General features: G+C 42.5%; 1 protein-coding gene across 1 annotated transcript in view; it reads left to right on the top strand.

The window, feature by feature from the left end:
• The first annotated feature begins 6,370 nt into the window (after positions 1-6,370).
• The window catches only part of ERAP1 (endoplasmic reticulum aminopeptidase 1), a 35,061-nt gene continuing 25,304 nt past the window's right edge, over positions 6,371-16,127 (top strand). Inside the window, exons 1-6 of the mRNA XM_077347668.1 lie at positions 6,371-6,629; positions 9,034-9,590; positions 12,171-12,309; positions 13,562-13,696; positions 15,332-15,452; positions 15,797-15,951. Of these exons, the coding sequence (XP_077203783.1) occupies positions 9,112-9,590; positions 12,171-12,309; positions 13,562-13,696; positions 15,332-15,452; positions 15,797-15,951 (1,029 nt within the window). The 5' untranslated portion in view covers positions 6,371-6,629; positions 9,034-9,111. The remainder of the gene's footprint in view (positions 6,630-9,033; positions 9,591-12,170; positions 12,310-13,561; positions 13,697-15,331; positions 15,453-15,796; positions 15,952-16,127) is intronic.

Here is a 16,127-nt window from a genome sequence, read left to right as displayed (position 1 = left end):
TTCTTGGCAGACTCAATACGGGGTGGTTTGCCAGTGCCTTCCCCAGTCATGACCGTTTACCCCCCAGCAAGCTGGGTACTCATTTTACCGACCTCGGAAGGATGGAAGGCTGAGTCAACCTTGAGCCGGCTGCTGGGATTGAACTCCCAGCCTTATGGGCAAAGCTGTCAGACGGCTGCCTTACCACTCTGCGCCAAGGGGTTCTATATTTTCCCTTACTCAAATATTGAAAATAATAAATAATTAATATTCTTTGGATTATGGTCTTTTTGCTGTTTTCTACTGGCAGATATAGAACTGGAATCCATATCAAGACCACAAAGCAAGGGAGATCCGCCCCCCCTCATAAATGTGGCGGTTGCGTGCGCCATCAGCCCCCCCTTTTTTTCTTCCTTTTAGTGGGGTTATGGAAATTGGGTTAGTTTGCATGAACCTGGCCACCATTCTTTTCTTGTCTTGTTGTGATTAATGTACTATGTTTTATTGTTCTTATTACTGTTTTTAGGGGATTGGTTTTATGTGACCCGCCTCGAGCCTCTGGGGGGAGGCGGGATATAAATTAAAGGATGATGATGATGATGATGATGATAATAATAATAATAATAATAATAATGTTTCTCATACAGATGAGACCATTATGTCTATTGCATGATGCCCTACTTTGAGCAAATTTACATGTTATTGGTACTAACAGCAACCAAATCTTTGTTCTGAAGTTAACCCTGACATTTTAAGTTCTTATAAGCAGGAACTAATAGAAAAAAATAAAGAAGGATTTCAGATGCAGTTTACTCCAGGGCCAGTTTACTCTGAGCCTCAGGGAAGGGCGGTCTACAAATGTGATAAATAAATAAGTAGTATCAAAGAGCCATCAACACCATGCCCTCCCTGTGAACTTTCCAGAGGCATGTCATTGATTGATAACAAAACAACATAAACACTTACCTTTGAAAATAACAATTTGTAAATACAAAAAATATTTTATGAAATACTTTGCAAATCAACTGTGAAGCAGAAACTAACAGGTGATGTTCTACTTTTCTTTATATGTTTCTGTGTGTGTAGAAAGTATATCTAATTCTTCTTTTGAGTAAATTGTATCAGAACATCTTAGAGTCTATTGATATGAAATAAATTACTAAATATTCTGTATGCACATCAGCTTCTCACTTTCTGGAATTTGAACAATGAAGACCTACATACACCCACTTGCAATGAGTAAGGCAGCAAAGGAGGATGTTGTGGTTGGCAAGAATTTGAATATTTGGGTCCATATAGGAAACAACACAGAACAAGCGAACAGTGTCTTTTATTAACTAAATGAAGTGCAAAAAGCTGGAAGAAGACCTTTTGAGAGTTTTTCCCCACACTTAAAATAGGTCTCAATTAAAAGAAAGATAAAACGTTTGGCTGCTTTTTCAGCAGCTGTTTTAAATGCCACGAGGCCCTAAGTAGACATTATGTGCTGTGTACATCTGATAGTTGGCTGTTTTCTCTCCGAGTGAAAGAAAGATGTGATGCTGCTGAGCTGACCCTGCTTATGTAGACTACCAGGAAGTGGCAACAACAGCATGGCAAACAGCAGATGGGCCTTCCAAAGCTCTATTAGGAATCCTTCCTCTTTTAAGTGTTTTGCCCCATTTGTGCTATATTAGATTGGATGAATGAGTGGAAGAACCCATAATATAAGACTGATGTTATTAGATCCTGTAATGTCCAAGTGCATTGGCATCTGGGTTTCTTGCAGGTTCTGAGGCAGGAGTCCTATTGATATTGATTAAAAAAATTATTTTGGTCGGGTGGCCATAAGCAAGGAAAGACCTGCCACCACAAGTCTGCAAGAGAGAGATGTGTTATTGTCCAGAACGGGCTGTAGTTGATATATTGGACAGGTTTGAACCATCAGCACCCCTGATCAGCCCCCTAGGCGGAGATTGCTTGGGGTCATCTATTGAGGATATAGACTAGGAGCAGAAGAGTGGAGGATCCACAGGAGAGAAGAGGGTATTGTGTTATTGCTGCCATTGACTGTGCTGACTCTACCAATTGTACTGACCCAATTACATTGGGGTTTTTAATGCTTTTTAATATTTTTATTGCAAACTGCCATGAGCCAGCCTGGCTGAGTGGTGGTCTAGAAATCCAATAAATAAATAAAATCATAGCTGATAACCAATGGTGTCCAGCTGTTATTTCGTTTGGACTTTTTTTTAGTAAGTGTATTTATTTATAACATTTTAATACTGCTTTTCTGCCCCAACAGAGTTTACAAGACAATGAACATTAAAAACTTAAAATACTGATAAAATATAAAATTCAATTTAAAACACATGACCAAGCTACACTGGCAACACACCTTGGGAGCCACACAGGGTTCTGCATCAGCAATGGGAGAAAGCTTCACTAGGGCCTGCCAGTGATGATGGATGGGGGGGGGGAGTCCTTGCCACTGCCCCCCCTCCAAGCCAGCAATGAAGGAGTTGGGCAGTGGGGGTTCTTGAGTTCTCACTGCCCGCCTAACCCTGCAAAAGCAGGTTGGTAGCCAAGTTTCATGTACTAGTTTTGACATTTATATCCCTAACCAGTTTGAATCTAGGATCACTTCTTCCTTCCTTTCCATACACTTCCCATACTAGCAGTATATTCCTACTGTCAGAGGTGTGGCTGAAAACAATCGCCAGTGCCATTTCAGTGATGATACCAAGATCACTGAATGCCTTCCCCACAAGGGTCCATATCAATCTCTTGATGCCAATATCTAGGAAGCAGGTGCAGATTTCTGTTTCGGTAAGCTTTTGGATTTCAGCTGTTGTTAGTTTGATTAATTATAGAAATGTTATAATCTTTATTTTATTATATTTTATATCTTATTGTAAACCACATTATGGAGTAAAACCGAATTCTTTCAGAATATGAAGCCTTGACAGGCAAAGTGACAATAGCTAATAGGATGACCTGCACTCGCCCTCTCTCTGTTTTCCCCTCCAGTAACCCAGATGTTCCCCATTTTAGACGTCTTTGGCTACTTCCCTGCACTGTCAATGTATAGAGAAAATTAACCTTCCAGTTTACGGGTAAACTAGTCGTTTAGTGCTTACCATCTGACAACTGCCTGTTAAGAATGTTTTAAATTGCCAAGATTATTATTTTTAAAAAATAAGATTAATCTTGCCAGATTATTATTTTTAAAAAAATGAAAAGAATATAAACTGTACAAAACAAAATAATATTCCTTTCAGGCTTGCACAAGAGAAGTCTTCACTGACTGTGCCATGGGTCCCTTAACTACAGAAGCACCATGAAGATAAAGTCAACATGCTTGCTCAATCACGCAGATGCTGTAAACTTCTTTTTTTACCAGTTTTACAGTTTAATTAGGCATCACTGCCACAGAAGCCTTTCTTTTTTATTTCTTCAAAATACTCTGTAACCAGACAGCCAGAGGAAAAAGTATTTAAATCAGTAATGAAATCCAAATGGCTGTATTGTTTAAGTGAAGGGTACCCTGATTCTCCCCATTCCTCTGAAACAATCATAATTACTTGCAAATGTTGACAGACGGACAGACAATTCTGAAATGGAAGGTTCCTGTGAACTCTGAACACATTTTGCTTTCCTCCCTGGAAAAGATTAATGCCAGGTAATTGACAGACCCACAGCATAAAACCATTTCAGAATAATAATATTTAATGACGCCTTGGTGCACATGAGTGAGCTCTTTTGAAATTCCTGACGTTGTGACCTTCTCAGCACTTCAGGAAATAGGGTTTTTTTGTATAAGGAACTTTCATCTCTGTACAGCATTGTACAAATGTTAAATGAAAAACAGCTACACACAGGAAAGGACAATGCCCCTTACCTCGTTAAAAAAATCTGATCTTAACCTCCAAGATATATGGACCCTGGACATAACTATGTTGAAACCTCTTCTGAAATGCGAAGTTAATTTTGATCATAATTTTAAAATATCATGGAGGCACGTATGACACTACATGTCAAAGATTTACCCTCATTTAGATATTGCGATTCAGATCATTACTGTATTCAAGGCTGCCTCTGAAGATAGGTACTTTCCAACCTGATGGTGGAAATACTTTGTTTGCCAGGGTATGTGTGATACCGTAGGGCCAGCTGAGTGCTAGATGTGACATGCAGTGCAATTCTAGGCAGATACTTTCAGAAAGAAATCCTACTGAGTTCAACTGCACTTACTCTCTGGTGAGATGCTTAGGATTGCAGATTGAATTTCTGATCCTCCTTCTTTAGCATGTGAGGTTTGAGAAATTTCTAAAATACTCGATGATCAGTACCACCGCTTCCAATTGGCCCCCCTCAGCCTCACTCCTACAACCATCATTGCAGACTTGCCCACCCACCGGGTCATCAGTAAGCGTTGATTTATTGTTCTCCCCAATGTTCTATTGTTCATGTTACAGTTATTATTGTATTATTATATACTAAGTTATGTGTATTGTTTCTGTTTGATTTAAACCACCTGGAGTCTTCAGGAAGGGTGATATATAAATAATAAAAATAAATGACTACCATTTTGAAAATGTTTGTGTGCTTAAACTTGTTACTCGAAAGGACTTAAAATATGCTTTTTGTTCTGGAATATGTTTGTTTCAACAAATCTTGTATACTGATAGACATTTGTGTGGGCTAGTAGTTGATGTGGCTAGCTTTCAACAGGCTCCTATAATGAGCTGGGCAATCCTAGTTCCTGTATATACCACACAGAAATTATGCTTCCTGTCCCAGAGCTTAGAGTATACCACAAACACAGGATTAAAAAAGAACGAAAGTAGTAGAGTGTTAGAAAACATTTGAACACTAGCAAACACATTAATGTATTAATATAGCAACTGGGGAGGAAGAAGGTTGTACACGAACTGAAAAATAGAGGTTAGACATTTAAAAAAAATGAAACCTGGAAGCTTATGCTTTGCCCAAAGCAAGAAAAAATTAAGAACATCTAGATTGTGCTGTTAATTCCTGAATTAGCAGTAATGTTGATTTGTTGGGAAGTGTCAACTAGAGTATTTCCTAAAATGTGTGTTCTTAACTTGCTTAACTTAAACTCAGGCGTACATTAAGCAAAAAAGAGGAACATGAATGGTTCTCTTGTAGTTGTTTTCTGCAGATATAACAAAATCAAAGAAGTAGGAAAACAGCTACCTCTTGTGGCAACAAGATGAAAGTTATTTTGTAGGCATCTTATTATTTCCAATACTAAAATACATGTCTTTTCCAAAAAGCAGTTTACCATTCTCTAAAATGGAAATTTTGTTACATAGGCATTGCCAAATCCTGTCCCTGTAGTTTAGAATCCTGACACAGCAATTTTAGAAAGAGTAAGAGTGGACTGTGGGATGTACAAGCTGACACTGATCAGCTTCTAAAGAGGCTTTTCAAGAAACAGAAATAGAAGTTATTAAAGAACCATCATGATGATGGAAAAACATTGCCTTCAAATTCCATACTTCAATTTAAAGCTTCCAAAGAAGTACAGGCTCTGAGCACTAGCTGGCTCTTTCTCCACACCAACTTTTCCCATAAATTCAATACCAGTATTAATAGTGAGTTTCAATGATCTCACCCAGTATGGCATCAGAACAGGATACCCCATAGTGACCAAGGTTTCCCTCATATTTAATGCAAACATAGTGGATAGTAACTGTAATCAGTATTGTAATTTCAAATATTCAAATGTCATGAAGAAATTTTTAAAATAAGGATAGCTCTAACCACGAAGGAGGAGGTTCTTGTACGAAGCTTTTTTCTACCCAAGAGTCTCAAAGCGGCTTAGTCGCCTTCCCTTTCCTCTCCCCACAACAGACAACCTGTGAGGTAGGTGAGGCTGAGATATCACTGCTCAGTCAGAACAGCTTTATTAGTGCCATGGTGAGCCTAAGGTCACCCAGCTGGTTACATGTGGGGGAGCGCAGAGTCTTGCCAGTCTGGTGACATCTTTAAGACCAATAAAGTTTTATTCAAGTGTAAGTTGGTGTGCATGCACACATCCCAGACACAGTGGAATGGGAATTTACTGCCCTATGCATATATAGGCAAATACAATAACTGGTATAGTGTCTCAATGAAAAAGACAAATAAACTAATAAATGGCAGTTGCAAAGGGCCCTGGGCCCTTTGTTTTGTAGTTAACTTGAGACCTGCTCTGCTGAATGTGCATGGACAATTTGTCATAAATGATGCTAACCCTTGAGGGAGGTGTATGCACACCTGGTTAATCCTACTGGGCCCAACATTCACTCTGATTAGCAAAACTGTAAGGAGGAAGCTGACTTTCAGCCAGCCCCACAGAAACATGGGCAGGAGATGTTCTGGAACTCCGGACATACGGCTGGAGGGAGCGGATGCCTGCACCGGCGAGCAACTAGGCAGCGTTCCTACTCCGCCGACAGAACCGGTTTTGGAGATGCCTCATTAGCCCGAAGAAAGGAGTAGGGAAAGCAGGCACATCATCCGACCCTACTAGAAGGTCCTCGGGGCTGCGGCAGACGTCGGGCGGAAGGACTTTCCTCCCCGCCACCTCGCTTTCGCTTTCGCTCTCACGCGGGGCCCGAGGCGTGCAGAAGGCAGCGGCCTCACCGCCCACCTGGGAACAGGTAAAGGGGGCTCCTGTGTTCACTAGCTGGCCTGCAGCCGAGCGGGAGGGGAGATGGGGGGGGGTTGCTCTTCGAGCCTGGAGGAACTTCTTCCCTCCGTAGCGGACTCGGTGGATATTTAGCGGAGGAGCGACGTGCGCCGAGCTGCGCATCCCCACTGCGCATGCTCTGGTTGGCGCCCGCCATCTGCGCGTGCGCTGTCAGACTCCCCCCCCCCCTGTAGAATAAGGTCGCCGGGACCCCAGTTTACTCTTTTCCCGACTGATCATGTTCCCCTTCCAGAAAACAGGGAAGTTTCAGTCACGAAGCGAAGCGTTGAGAGACCCCTCCTTTCCCTCGGTGCCCCTCCTCGCCGCCCCCAAGGCAGCCTCTGTCAAGGCAAGAGTTGGCAGTGCTGGCTTGGGATGACTCAACAGAGCCACCCTCCCATGAGCTGGGTCGCCCCTGCGAGCTCCGGGACAGGGGTTGCTACCCCCCCCGGCGGGGATCTGGAATTACAACTGATTTCGATCTGACAAAGATCAATTCCTCTGGAGGGTGAACTCAAGGGCATTATACCCATTTCTGCCCACAAACACCTCTGCCCCCCTAATCTCCAGAATTACCCAACCAGAGTTAATAGCCCTCAAGAGGTAGCCCCAATTTATCTGGGCAATGATGACACATGTTTGGGGCGGGGTACAAGCCATGGCCATTGCTCCCTTTCAGATCACCAACCTTCACAGATTTGGCCTGACCTGTATGGGGAGTTCTGCCAGCTCTACTGTCTGAAGTCTTTTCAACTGGGCTTTGTCCATGGGACCCCTCTTACTCTTCTGAGGCGCCATATTCAAACAACCTACCCCTGACTCTCCAAAGAGTCCTGGATTCACGTCCTGGGCCAGTTCTGACCTATCCCAGGTGTATCCCATCAGATATTTTAAACTAGAAAACCTACCCAGATGCTCTGTGCAACTGGGTTGCTAAGCAGTTCTGGGGTTTTAACATCAAAGCCAGTTTGGTGTAGTGGTTAGGAGTGCGGACTTCTAATCTGGCGAGCCGGGTTCGATTCTGCGCTCCCCCACATGCATCCAGCTGGGTGACCTTGGGCTCGCCACAGCACTGATAAAATTGTTCTGACCGAGCAGTGATATCAGGGCTCTCTCAGCCTCACCCACCCCACAGGGTGTCTGTTGTGGGGAGAGGAATGTGAAGGTGACTGTAAGCCGCTTTGAGCCTCCTTCGGGTAGGGAAAAGCGACATATAAGAACCAACTCTTCTTCTTCTTCTTCTTCTAATCCTCCAGCCCATTGAGATAACACAAGAGAGTCAGGTAGGTACTCCTGGCTGACATAAAATCACCATTGTCTTCCTCTGCTGAAATTTATTGCTGTGAGAAATTGTTAGCTGAGAGATATTGCGTGTTATTGGGAGTGGGCAGCTGATGTATGTATAGTGGTCCATAGCCTTGGGCATTATTCCATACTTGGCAAATCATTTATTAAAATATAAGATTATTCCTTTATTTACAATGTTTGAGGCATCTCCTTAACTGTTATGAGGAACCAAGCAGTTCTTTGACTAGTTCTCCTCATGTGTGGTAGTCCAAGGACTACTTGCCTACCTTTCAGCTGTCACTGAAGAGTTACACAAGTGATGGGAAAAGGTGCCCAAGCCGAAAGCTTGTATCTGTGTTCCAATGAGTTGGTCAACTTTATGCTGGATCAGTGCATCAGTTGGCCAGAGAAGCTGCATGGCAACCCCAGGGCAAGCTATAATAATTTTTTCCAGTAGTAGCAATTTTAGCCTGCTTTCTCCAAAATAGATCTGGATCCAGAAACTATTCTAGGCTCTGCACGGTGGAATAGGGTAACAGCAATCCCATCTGTCATAGTCAAATCAATAATTTCTACAACCTCCATCACTTGACCACAGTTTATATGCACTAGTCCTGTTCAGAAAAGACAGCTTAGTTAATGAAATCTGGAGTTGGATGTTGTCAGCACTGATGCCATCATCCCCCCAAATCTGTTTGCTGTTGATGTTAAATAACTCCTGCAAAATTTGCAACTCAAGTTACCCTAAAAAGCACATGGGGCATAATTGGAACTGTTACTGCAGCACTTGGGGGAAAGGGTTTAGTCTTTCTCCACATGCCAGATTTATGCAGACCCTCCACCTGAAGATGTTAACTACTTTGGTAGGGGAAACCATTTGTGATATGACTGCCTGTCTCTTTTCCTTACTGGGGTGAGTAGCACCTTGGGCACAGTTCAGCTCCTCCTTCCACAGTGCTTTGACCTGGGAGTTTAAAAATATGTCCGAAGATTCAATCATAGACATCAGTGAGACTATAAATGAAGCATCAGTGAGGAAAAACAAAAATTGTAGATGCATTGAATTAATGTAAAAACTTTTGTTCTAGATTTGCAACTGTGGATACCATAATCATCTGAATAGCTTGGCATTCTACTGTCTTTGAGATCAGACTTTTGCTTTGAAGATGGTGAAAATATTCTTATTTCTGGGTATTTTAAATCTTGCAACTCTATTGAGCCGCGGTTACCATAGTGAGACAGGCCATTCAAGCAAACCATTTCCTTGGAATAAAGTGAGGCTTCCCAAACATGTTGTTCCAGTTCATTATGACCTTCTCATTCATCCAAATCTGACCACTTTTACTTTTACTGGACTTGTCAAAATAGAGATTATGGTACTTCAACAAACCAGTTCAATCATCTTGCACAGCAAATATCTCCATATCTCTAAAGCTTCCATCCGAGAAGAAATGGGAGGCATTAATGCTGAGCAAGCACTAACTGTTTCAGAATATCCACCATTTGAACAGATTGCACTTCTTACTAATGAACCACTGCAAGCTGGAAAGAACTATTCCATTGTTACTGAATATTCTGCTAACTTGTCAGATAGTTTCCATGGCTTCTATAAAAGTACATACAGAACTCCAGAAGGAGAAGTAAGGTAAGTCCTCTTCAGCCGTTGTTGCTAACCATTATTTCCATGTAGATGTACCTTTCTGATCATCTCTCTTTGTATGTATTCATGGATTCCAAAATAACTTTTATCTGTTCCTCATATTTCTGGTAAGGGCTTGCAGGAGGAGTGTGTCTCGTGGCTTATTTATTTATTTGATTTCTATACCGCCCTTCCATATGGCTGAGGGCAGTTTACATACAACATGGGGGATACATGGAACCATGTATCATTATTATGTGCCATTCAGTGTTTAACACCCATTCACGGTGGCTGTCCCCATCCCTGAGTGCCTCCTCCTCCAACTTTCTTGCCTGTCTGTCCAGCAGCCACTCAGTTGCCTTCTCTCCCCCACCCCTGACCACCCCCTCCTCCTTCCATTTCCCTCTGAGGCTTGGAGGCTGCAGATCCCTGCTGCATGAGAGCTGCCCCTGCCGGTGAGTTCCCTAACAGCTGCCTGCAGTCTTTCCAGGTCCTGGTTGGATGGGGAGGCCATCTGTAGAGTTCTTCCACCTCACCTCCTCCCAATCTAACGCCTGTTGTATTCCTGAATGCAACGTTCTTGGCCCCTGCTATAATAATAGAAGACCAAAAGAAATGTCTCAGACTCACTTTTTCTGGCTGAAGAAACTTTAATAAATGATGCTATAAATATTTTGGTGTTTTCCTCCCCAGCTTGTGAATGCAGCCTATAACAAAGGAAGCACCCCATTTTAATCAAAGAAAAGAAATGGGGCTGTTCAGTTTCAAAGACTGATGGCTCTGTTTCTTGTTCTTGGGAACAGATTCTGTATTAAAGATGCCCTTGTTGGCTGTTAGAATCACTCTGGGAGTCATGGCCTCTTTTGCGCTAGAAAGAGTCTGATGTGGTAGTTCTGGGAGCACAAATATATTACCCTTTTTCAATATAAAAATTGTGGGTTGCTTTGATATCCACTGAAGATGCTAGAAATACAAGAAGCTATTAAAGTGCCTACTGTGAAAACATCTCTGTACAGCCTTGTATTTGTTATCACAGCTTGTGCATGGATGGCTTGGTTTGTTTTATCTTTTTAGCATGAGTAATTAACAGTGACAGCTTAAGCATAGTTATACTCTTCTGTCCACTGACCTCAATTGACTTAGAAAATTTAAGATGGCACTGTTAGTCTGAGAAAATGATCATAAGAACATTAGAAATTAAAGTTATATTTATCTAGCTATCCTGGCTAGCAGATTTTGGCCCTATGTTTATGTAGTTGCGGGTGCTTGGTGCTCTTTTCTTCAGTAACAGTGTGAGAAAATGGCTACCCTATTGTAGTGGAAGGAACAAATGTTCAGTGCTTCTAGACCTCAGTTTAGAATACTAGTATTTATAAAATCCTAAAGCATATGCAGCATCAGGGACAACTCAGTTTCCAAGCCTTTGGCAAGATGTTTTATGTTTCTTTTTTCTAAAGTGTAGGAACTAGGGATGGAGAACAAGTGAAAAGTATCAGAATAAATCCACTGTTAAGTAACTAGTCTTGGAGCAGTTTTTCCAGCTGTAAATGCTAGAAAAGGTAGCTCATGAAATCATAGGCTGCATGCAGATAACAAAACTAAATCCAGCTGACTTACGCATTGGCCTTTGTATGTTGTGGGTAACGAGTTTATTTTTAACATCTTTGCATAAGAAGTGACAGGGAGCAGACCAAGCGAGGCAGGCATATGATCCTGGCAATGCTGGATTCAGGCACTATGTTTGAACATAGTCTAAACATTTCTCATTTTAATATAATACTAGTTAAAAAAGCTTGCTGCAGACAGGAAGGGGGAGACGGAAGGGAGGAAGGAAGGAAGGAAGGAAGGAGGGAGGGAGGGAGGGAGGGCAGCCTCAATCCTCCCCCCCCCCACTGCCTCCCCAAGGTCCCAGTGGCTCACCTGGGACAGAGCAGACTGAAGATGAGGCAGGGAGAGCAGGGGGACTCCCTGCCATTTTCTTCGGCTCACCTTCAGCGTGCAGCCTCCCAGCTGAGTCACGATATCCACATGGTCCCCGCGGTGCATCTGGGATGGAGCAGACTTAAGGTGAGGCGGGGAGAGTGGGGTGACTCCCCACCATTCTCTCAGGCTCACCTTCAAGATGTAGCCTCCCAGCCGAGTCACAGGATCCCCATGATCCCCACAGTATGGCTGGGATAGAGCAGACTGAAGGCAAGGTGGGGAGACCTCCCTGGGCGCGCAGCCAATGGTGCTGAGGAGGCGGCGGCCATGGTGGCCCCCAGGAGGCTGCGCGGCGGCATTCAGCATGGCTGGGGGCTCCTCGCAGACTCCAGGGGGGCGTCATGGCCGCCTCCTCCTCAGTGGCATTGAGGAAAATCCCCCCTCCCCCCGCCAGCTTCCCGTTGGCAGAGAGCCCCTGGCCGGCTGGGTGGGCAGGAGTGGGAGCTAAGGGCTGACCTCTCTGCCCACTTAACCCTTAGCGAGTTACTATAACAGCGAGCCCGCTCTTAAATATAGTTTTAATATAAATCATTACATGATTTATAGTATATTTCTGTGTGTATCATCTATGTTAAAGCAATGTTTTCTTTTTCGGGGTTCTAGGGTGCTTGTGGTAACACAGTTTGAACCAACAGCTGCACGAATGGCCTTTCCTTGTTTTGATGAACCAGCATTCAAAGCAAGATTTTCTGTCAAGATCAGAAGAGAACCAAAACATCATGCATTATCTAACATGCCTTTAGTATGTATTTACTTCTGTATGCCTAGTTCAGGAAGAAAGGATAAAACAGAGAAAAATGTAAAGATCACTTGAAAAAAACACTCAGTTAAACTGCACATACTGTTCTTGTTACTCTTTTTTTGTCATTTACACAAGGAAGCAAATCAAAAGGGAACATGAAAACAGCCAGTTTGATGTAGTGGTTAGGAGCACTAACTTCTAATCTGGCATGCTGGGTTCGATTCCGTGCACCCCCACATGCAACCAGCTGGGTGACCTTGGGTTTGCCAGGGCACTGATAAAACTGTTCTGACCGGGCAGTGATATCAGCGCTCTCTCAACCTCACCCACCCCACAGGGTGTCTGTTGTGGGGAGAGGAATGGGAACGACTGTAAGCCGCTTTGAGCCTCCTTCGGGTAGGGAAAAGCGGCATATAAGAACCAACTCTTCTTCTTCATAATGAAAGCTGCAAGAAGGCTGTGAGGCTTGGATTAATTGATTTAGAACTGGAGAGCAACCAGCTTCTACTTATAGAGATTCCCAGTCTTGTTGAGCTTGCAAGCTTTTTTTTTTTTTTTTAATTTTTAGGAAGGCCACAAAATGGCTACCATGCAGAATGTGACCAGCTCTTTGCTTTGGGGGAGAGATTCTGTTTGTTTCCACTTAAAAGAAGGGAATGTTCTGATTTCTAGAGACATAAGAAAGCCTGTGACTGTGGCCAAGTATATGGCTATGATGCATTTGCCCAGGATGAGTTTTGTGCTTTGTAAGTCAGACAATCTTCCCCCTCCCCGTTCCATTCAAGATATTTAAGATTTTATTCCCAAGTTTCCAGAAGCAAGCAAATACAGGCAATACAGTAGTGACACCACATTAGGGATCACTATCGCTCTATAGTATTAGTAACCTGTAGCAAGTATCTGGTAACCACTGCTTGGTTCCTGCCTAAATTACCAAAGGCATAAGTGGGATGATTTTAATTGATTTCCCCACCTCTTCTTTGGCCGACCTCTGATTCCCAGACTATTTTGGGGGGTCCCCATCCCCCAAGAACAACATTTCAGACTCCCATGGAAGAACAGCAAAAAGCCCCCTCCCTCCTTGTGCCCGTGGAAGTTCTATACAGGATCCAAGGCATAAGTGTTGAAATTGTTAAAAGGTGGTAAAATAGCATATAGGCTTTAGCTATGAAGCTGCAAAATGTAATGTATATGTGTGTAGTACATGCAATTCTAAGCTACAGATAAGATGTAATGGAGTTTTTGAATTTAGGTGAAATCGGTAAACATCATGGAATGGCTCATTGAAGACCAGTTTGCGATTAGTGTAAAGATGAGTACCTATCTGGTAGCCTTCATAGTTTCAGATTTCAAATCGGTTACAAAGATGACCTCCCGTGGAATTAAGGTATTCTTACATCACTGAATTGTATTCTTTATACTAATAATATACATTTCCAATTTTTAAAAAGTACACATTAAAGACTATAAAGGAAGTAGAAGCATTATAATATTTCAGATGTTTTTTCAGAAGTTGGCCAAGCTTTATTACCATATTAAATAAGCAAAGTGAGAGGTTGATGCAGCCCCACAAGGACCAGGTATTGAAATTGCTCTGACTGGCAGTGAGACGCCACTAGTGGCATGAGAGGTACTCCATCCAGAGACACACTGGGATACAAGGGGTGGTGGTGGTTAGAAGCTGCAGTTAGGGGAGGAGTTGGGGAGCCAGGTTGAGCGGAACCTTGCAATTCCACCGGGAAAATAGTCCAAGCAGTTGCTCTGAAGTTGTGAGAGTAGGATTATTGCCAGTTTCCAGGTAAAGCCTGGGATTTTGGTATTTAATCTGACTTCCACCCATCAGAGATTAGTTTCCCTGGAGAAAATGGCTGCTTTGGATGGTGGTTTCTATGCTATTGTGTCTGGCCCTGCTCCAAATCATGATCTCTCCAGTCTCTCCTCCCCCCTAAACCCAAGGATTTTCCAATTATGAGTTTACAGCGCTATGCCAGAGGGAATAACAGCCCCATTTTGAGGTAGCCAGCTGAAATGCATCACATTGGTCTCTTCCAATACCTATGAGAAGGAAAAACAAATGGACTCAGTAGCTGATGACAAGTAAGGTTGGGATCTGAAGCTTCAAGAATGAAGGCAGTGCCAGCCCCTTGTTCTGAGGCTTCGGCCCCCCTCCCTAAAGCACAAAGAAAAGTTTAGACTTTTGTGGTTAGTAGCTTCCAACTACAGGAAAAAGTTTGCTATCCATCATTCATAGGGAATAAGGATTGCTGATTATTCAAGTTTAAACTGAACTTTATTGCTCATTCCTGACTCCTGTCTGGAGGAATCCACAACAACTAAACCCTACCCCATGGAGCATGCCATGACAACAGCCCTCAAAATCACGCAGAATGGAAGAGACCACAGGGAGCCCTCCAGTCCAGCCCTCCGTCTTCTCACACACTCATACCTATTGATATACCTCCTGCCCAAGCTATAGAGATATCCTGCATTATAGGAAGGGAAGGTGGTCAGCTGCCCCAAGAGCACAATGATTTGTATGATGAGGGATGCCTCTATTCCACTTCAGCGATCTGCAACCAGCCAATTACTGCAAAAAAGATAATAAGTTCCATTCCTTACTTGCTGCATTGCGGGTTGGGGTGGATTTTCCTTCTCTCCGCCATTCAGATCTTTAGCTCACCTTCCTTTATTGGATATCAGAGTTTTCACGGAGGTCACAGTGTGTATATCCATGTGTTCTAAACACAAAGATATTCCTCCTCAAAACAGAGTTGATTTTAGTACAAGGACATTTTTCTGAGGGCTGATCTACTTACTGTGGTTAGCTAGAAGCAAACTCTTATTTTGAATGGATCAGGATGGTATCAAAATTTTCAAAAGAATTTGACTTTATGTGGATGGTAGGGATAGCTAAATGAGATATGGAAAAATTTTCAAGCTTTTCTCTCATTTTATGGTAAGCATTAGTTTTTTTAAAATAAAAAGTGTCATTCAGAATTTATATACGTCTGTGTTTTTTCAGGTTTCAGTATATACTGTTCCATACAAGATCAAGCAAGCAGACTATGCCTTGGATTCAGCAGTCAAACTACTGGACTTCTATGAGGGATATTTTAATATTTCATATCCTTTGCCTAAACAAGGTAGTTTTGAGTTTGTTGTTGGGTTGTTAAAGCACCTTTCCTCCGAGGAGCAGCATATATGTCTCCTGCTCTATTCTTACACTAGCCTTTTGAAGTAAGATACACTAAAGAAACTTGAGCCAGTAGGTTTCATAGCAGTGAGGGATTTAAACACAGGTCTACTGACTTCCAGACAGGCTCTTTTTATGTTTTGTGAGTTAAAAGAGTTAATCATTTTAATACTGTAAATCAAGCTAAATAAATCCGATGGGAATCATTTTCAAAGGAAGAAAGTGCTAGTTGTATGTGCATTGATTAATTCAGTGGTGTGAGCATATAACATTTTCAGAATAATTTCTCTGCAGATTTAGTTGCTATTCCTGATTTTCAGTCTGGAGCAATGGAGAATTGGGGACTGACTACATACAGGGAAAGTGCCTTGTTATATGACTCTGAAAAATCATCAGCATCAGCTAGACTTGTTATTACTATGACTGTAGCCCATGAACTTGCTCACCAAGTAAGTTACAACTCAGGTTTATAATGTGAAAGTGAGAATTATGTCTTTTATTGTCTGGATGGCTGAAATTGGAGGGATGTAACAAGTTAATTGGCTGCAGGATTAGAGTTCTGAAGTTGTGTGTAAATTGTGAAAAGCCGGTGATTAGGGATCTTTGTTCCATGATAGATGTCATG

Source organism: Paroedura picta, chromosome 7 (assembly GCF_049243985.1).
Source record: "Paroedura picta isolate Pp20150507F chromosome 7, Ppicta_v3.0, whole genome shotgun sequence".
Classification (NCBI taxonomy): Eukaryota; Metazoa; Chordata; class Lepidosauria; order Squamata; family Gekkonidae; genus Paroedura; species Paroedura picta.
This window is presented reverse-complemented; position numbering and strand designations above follow the sequence as displayed.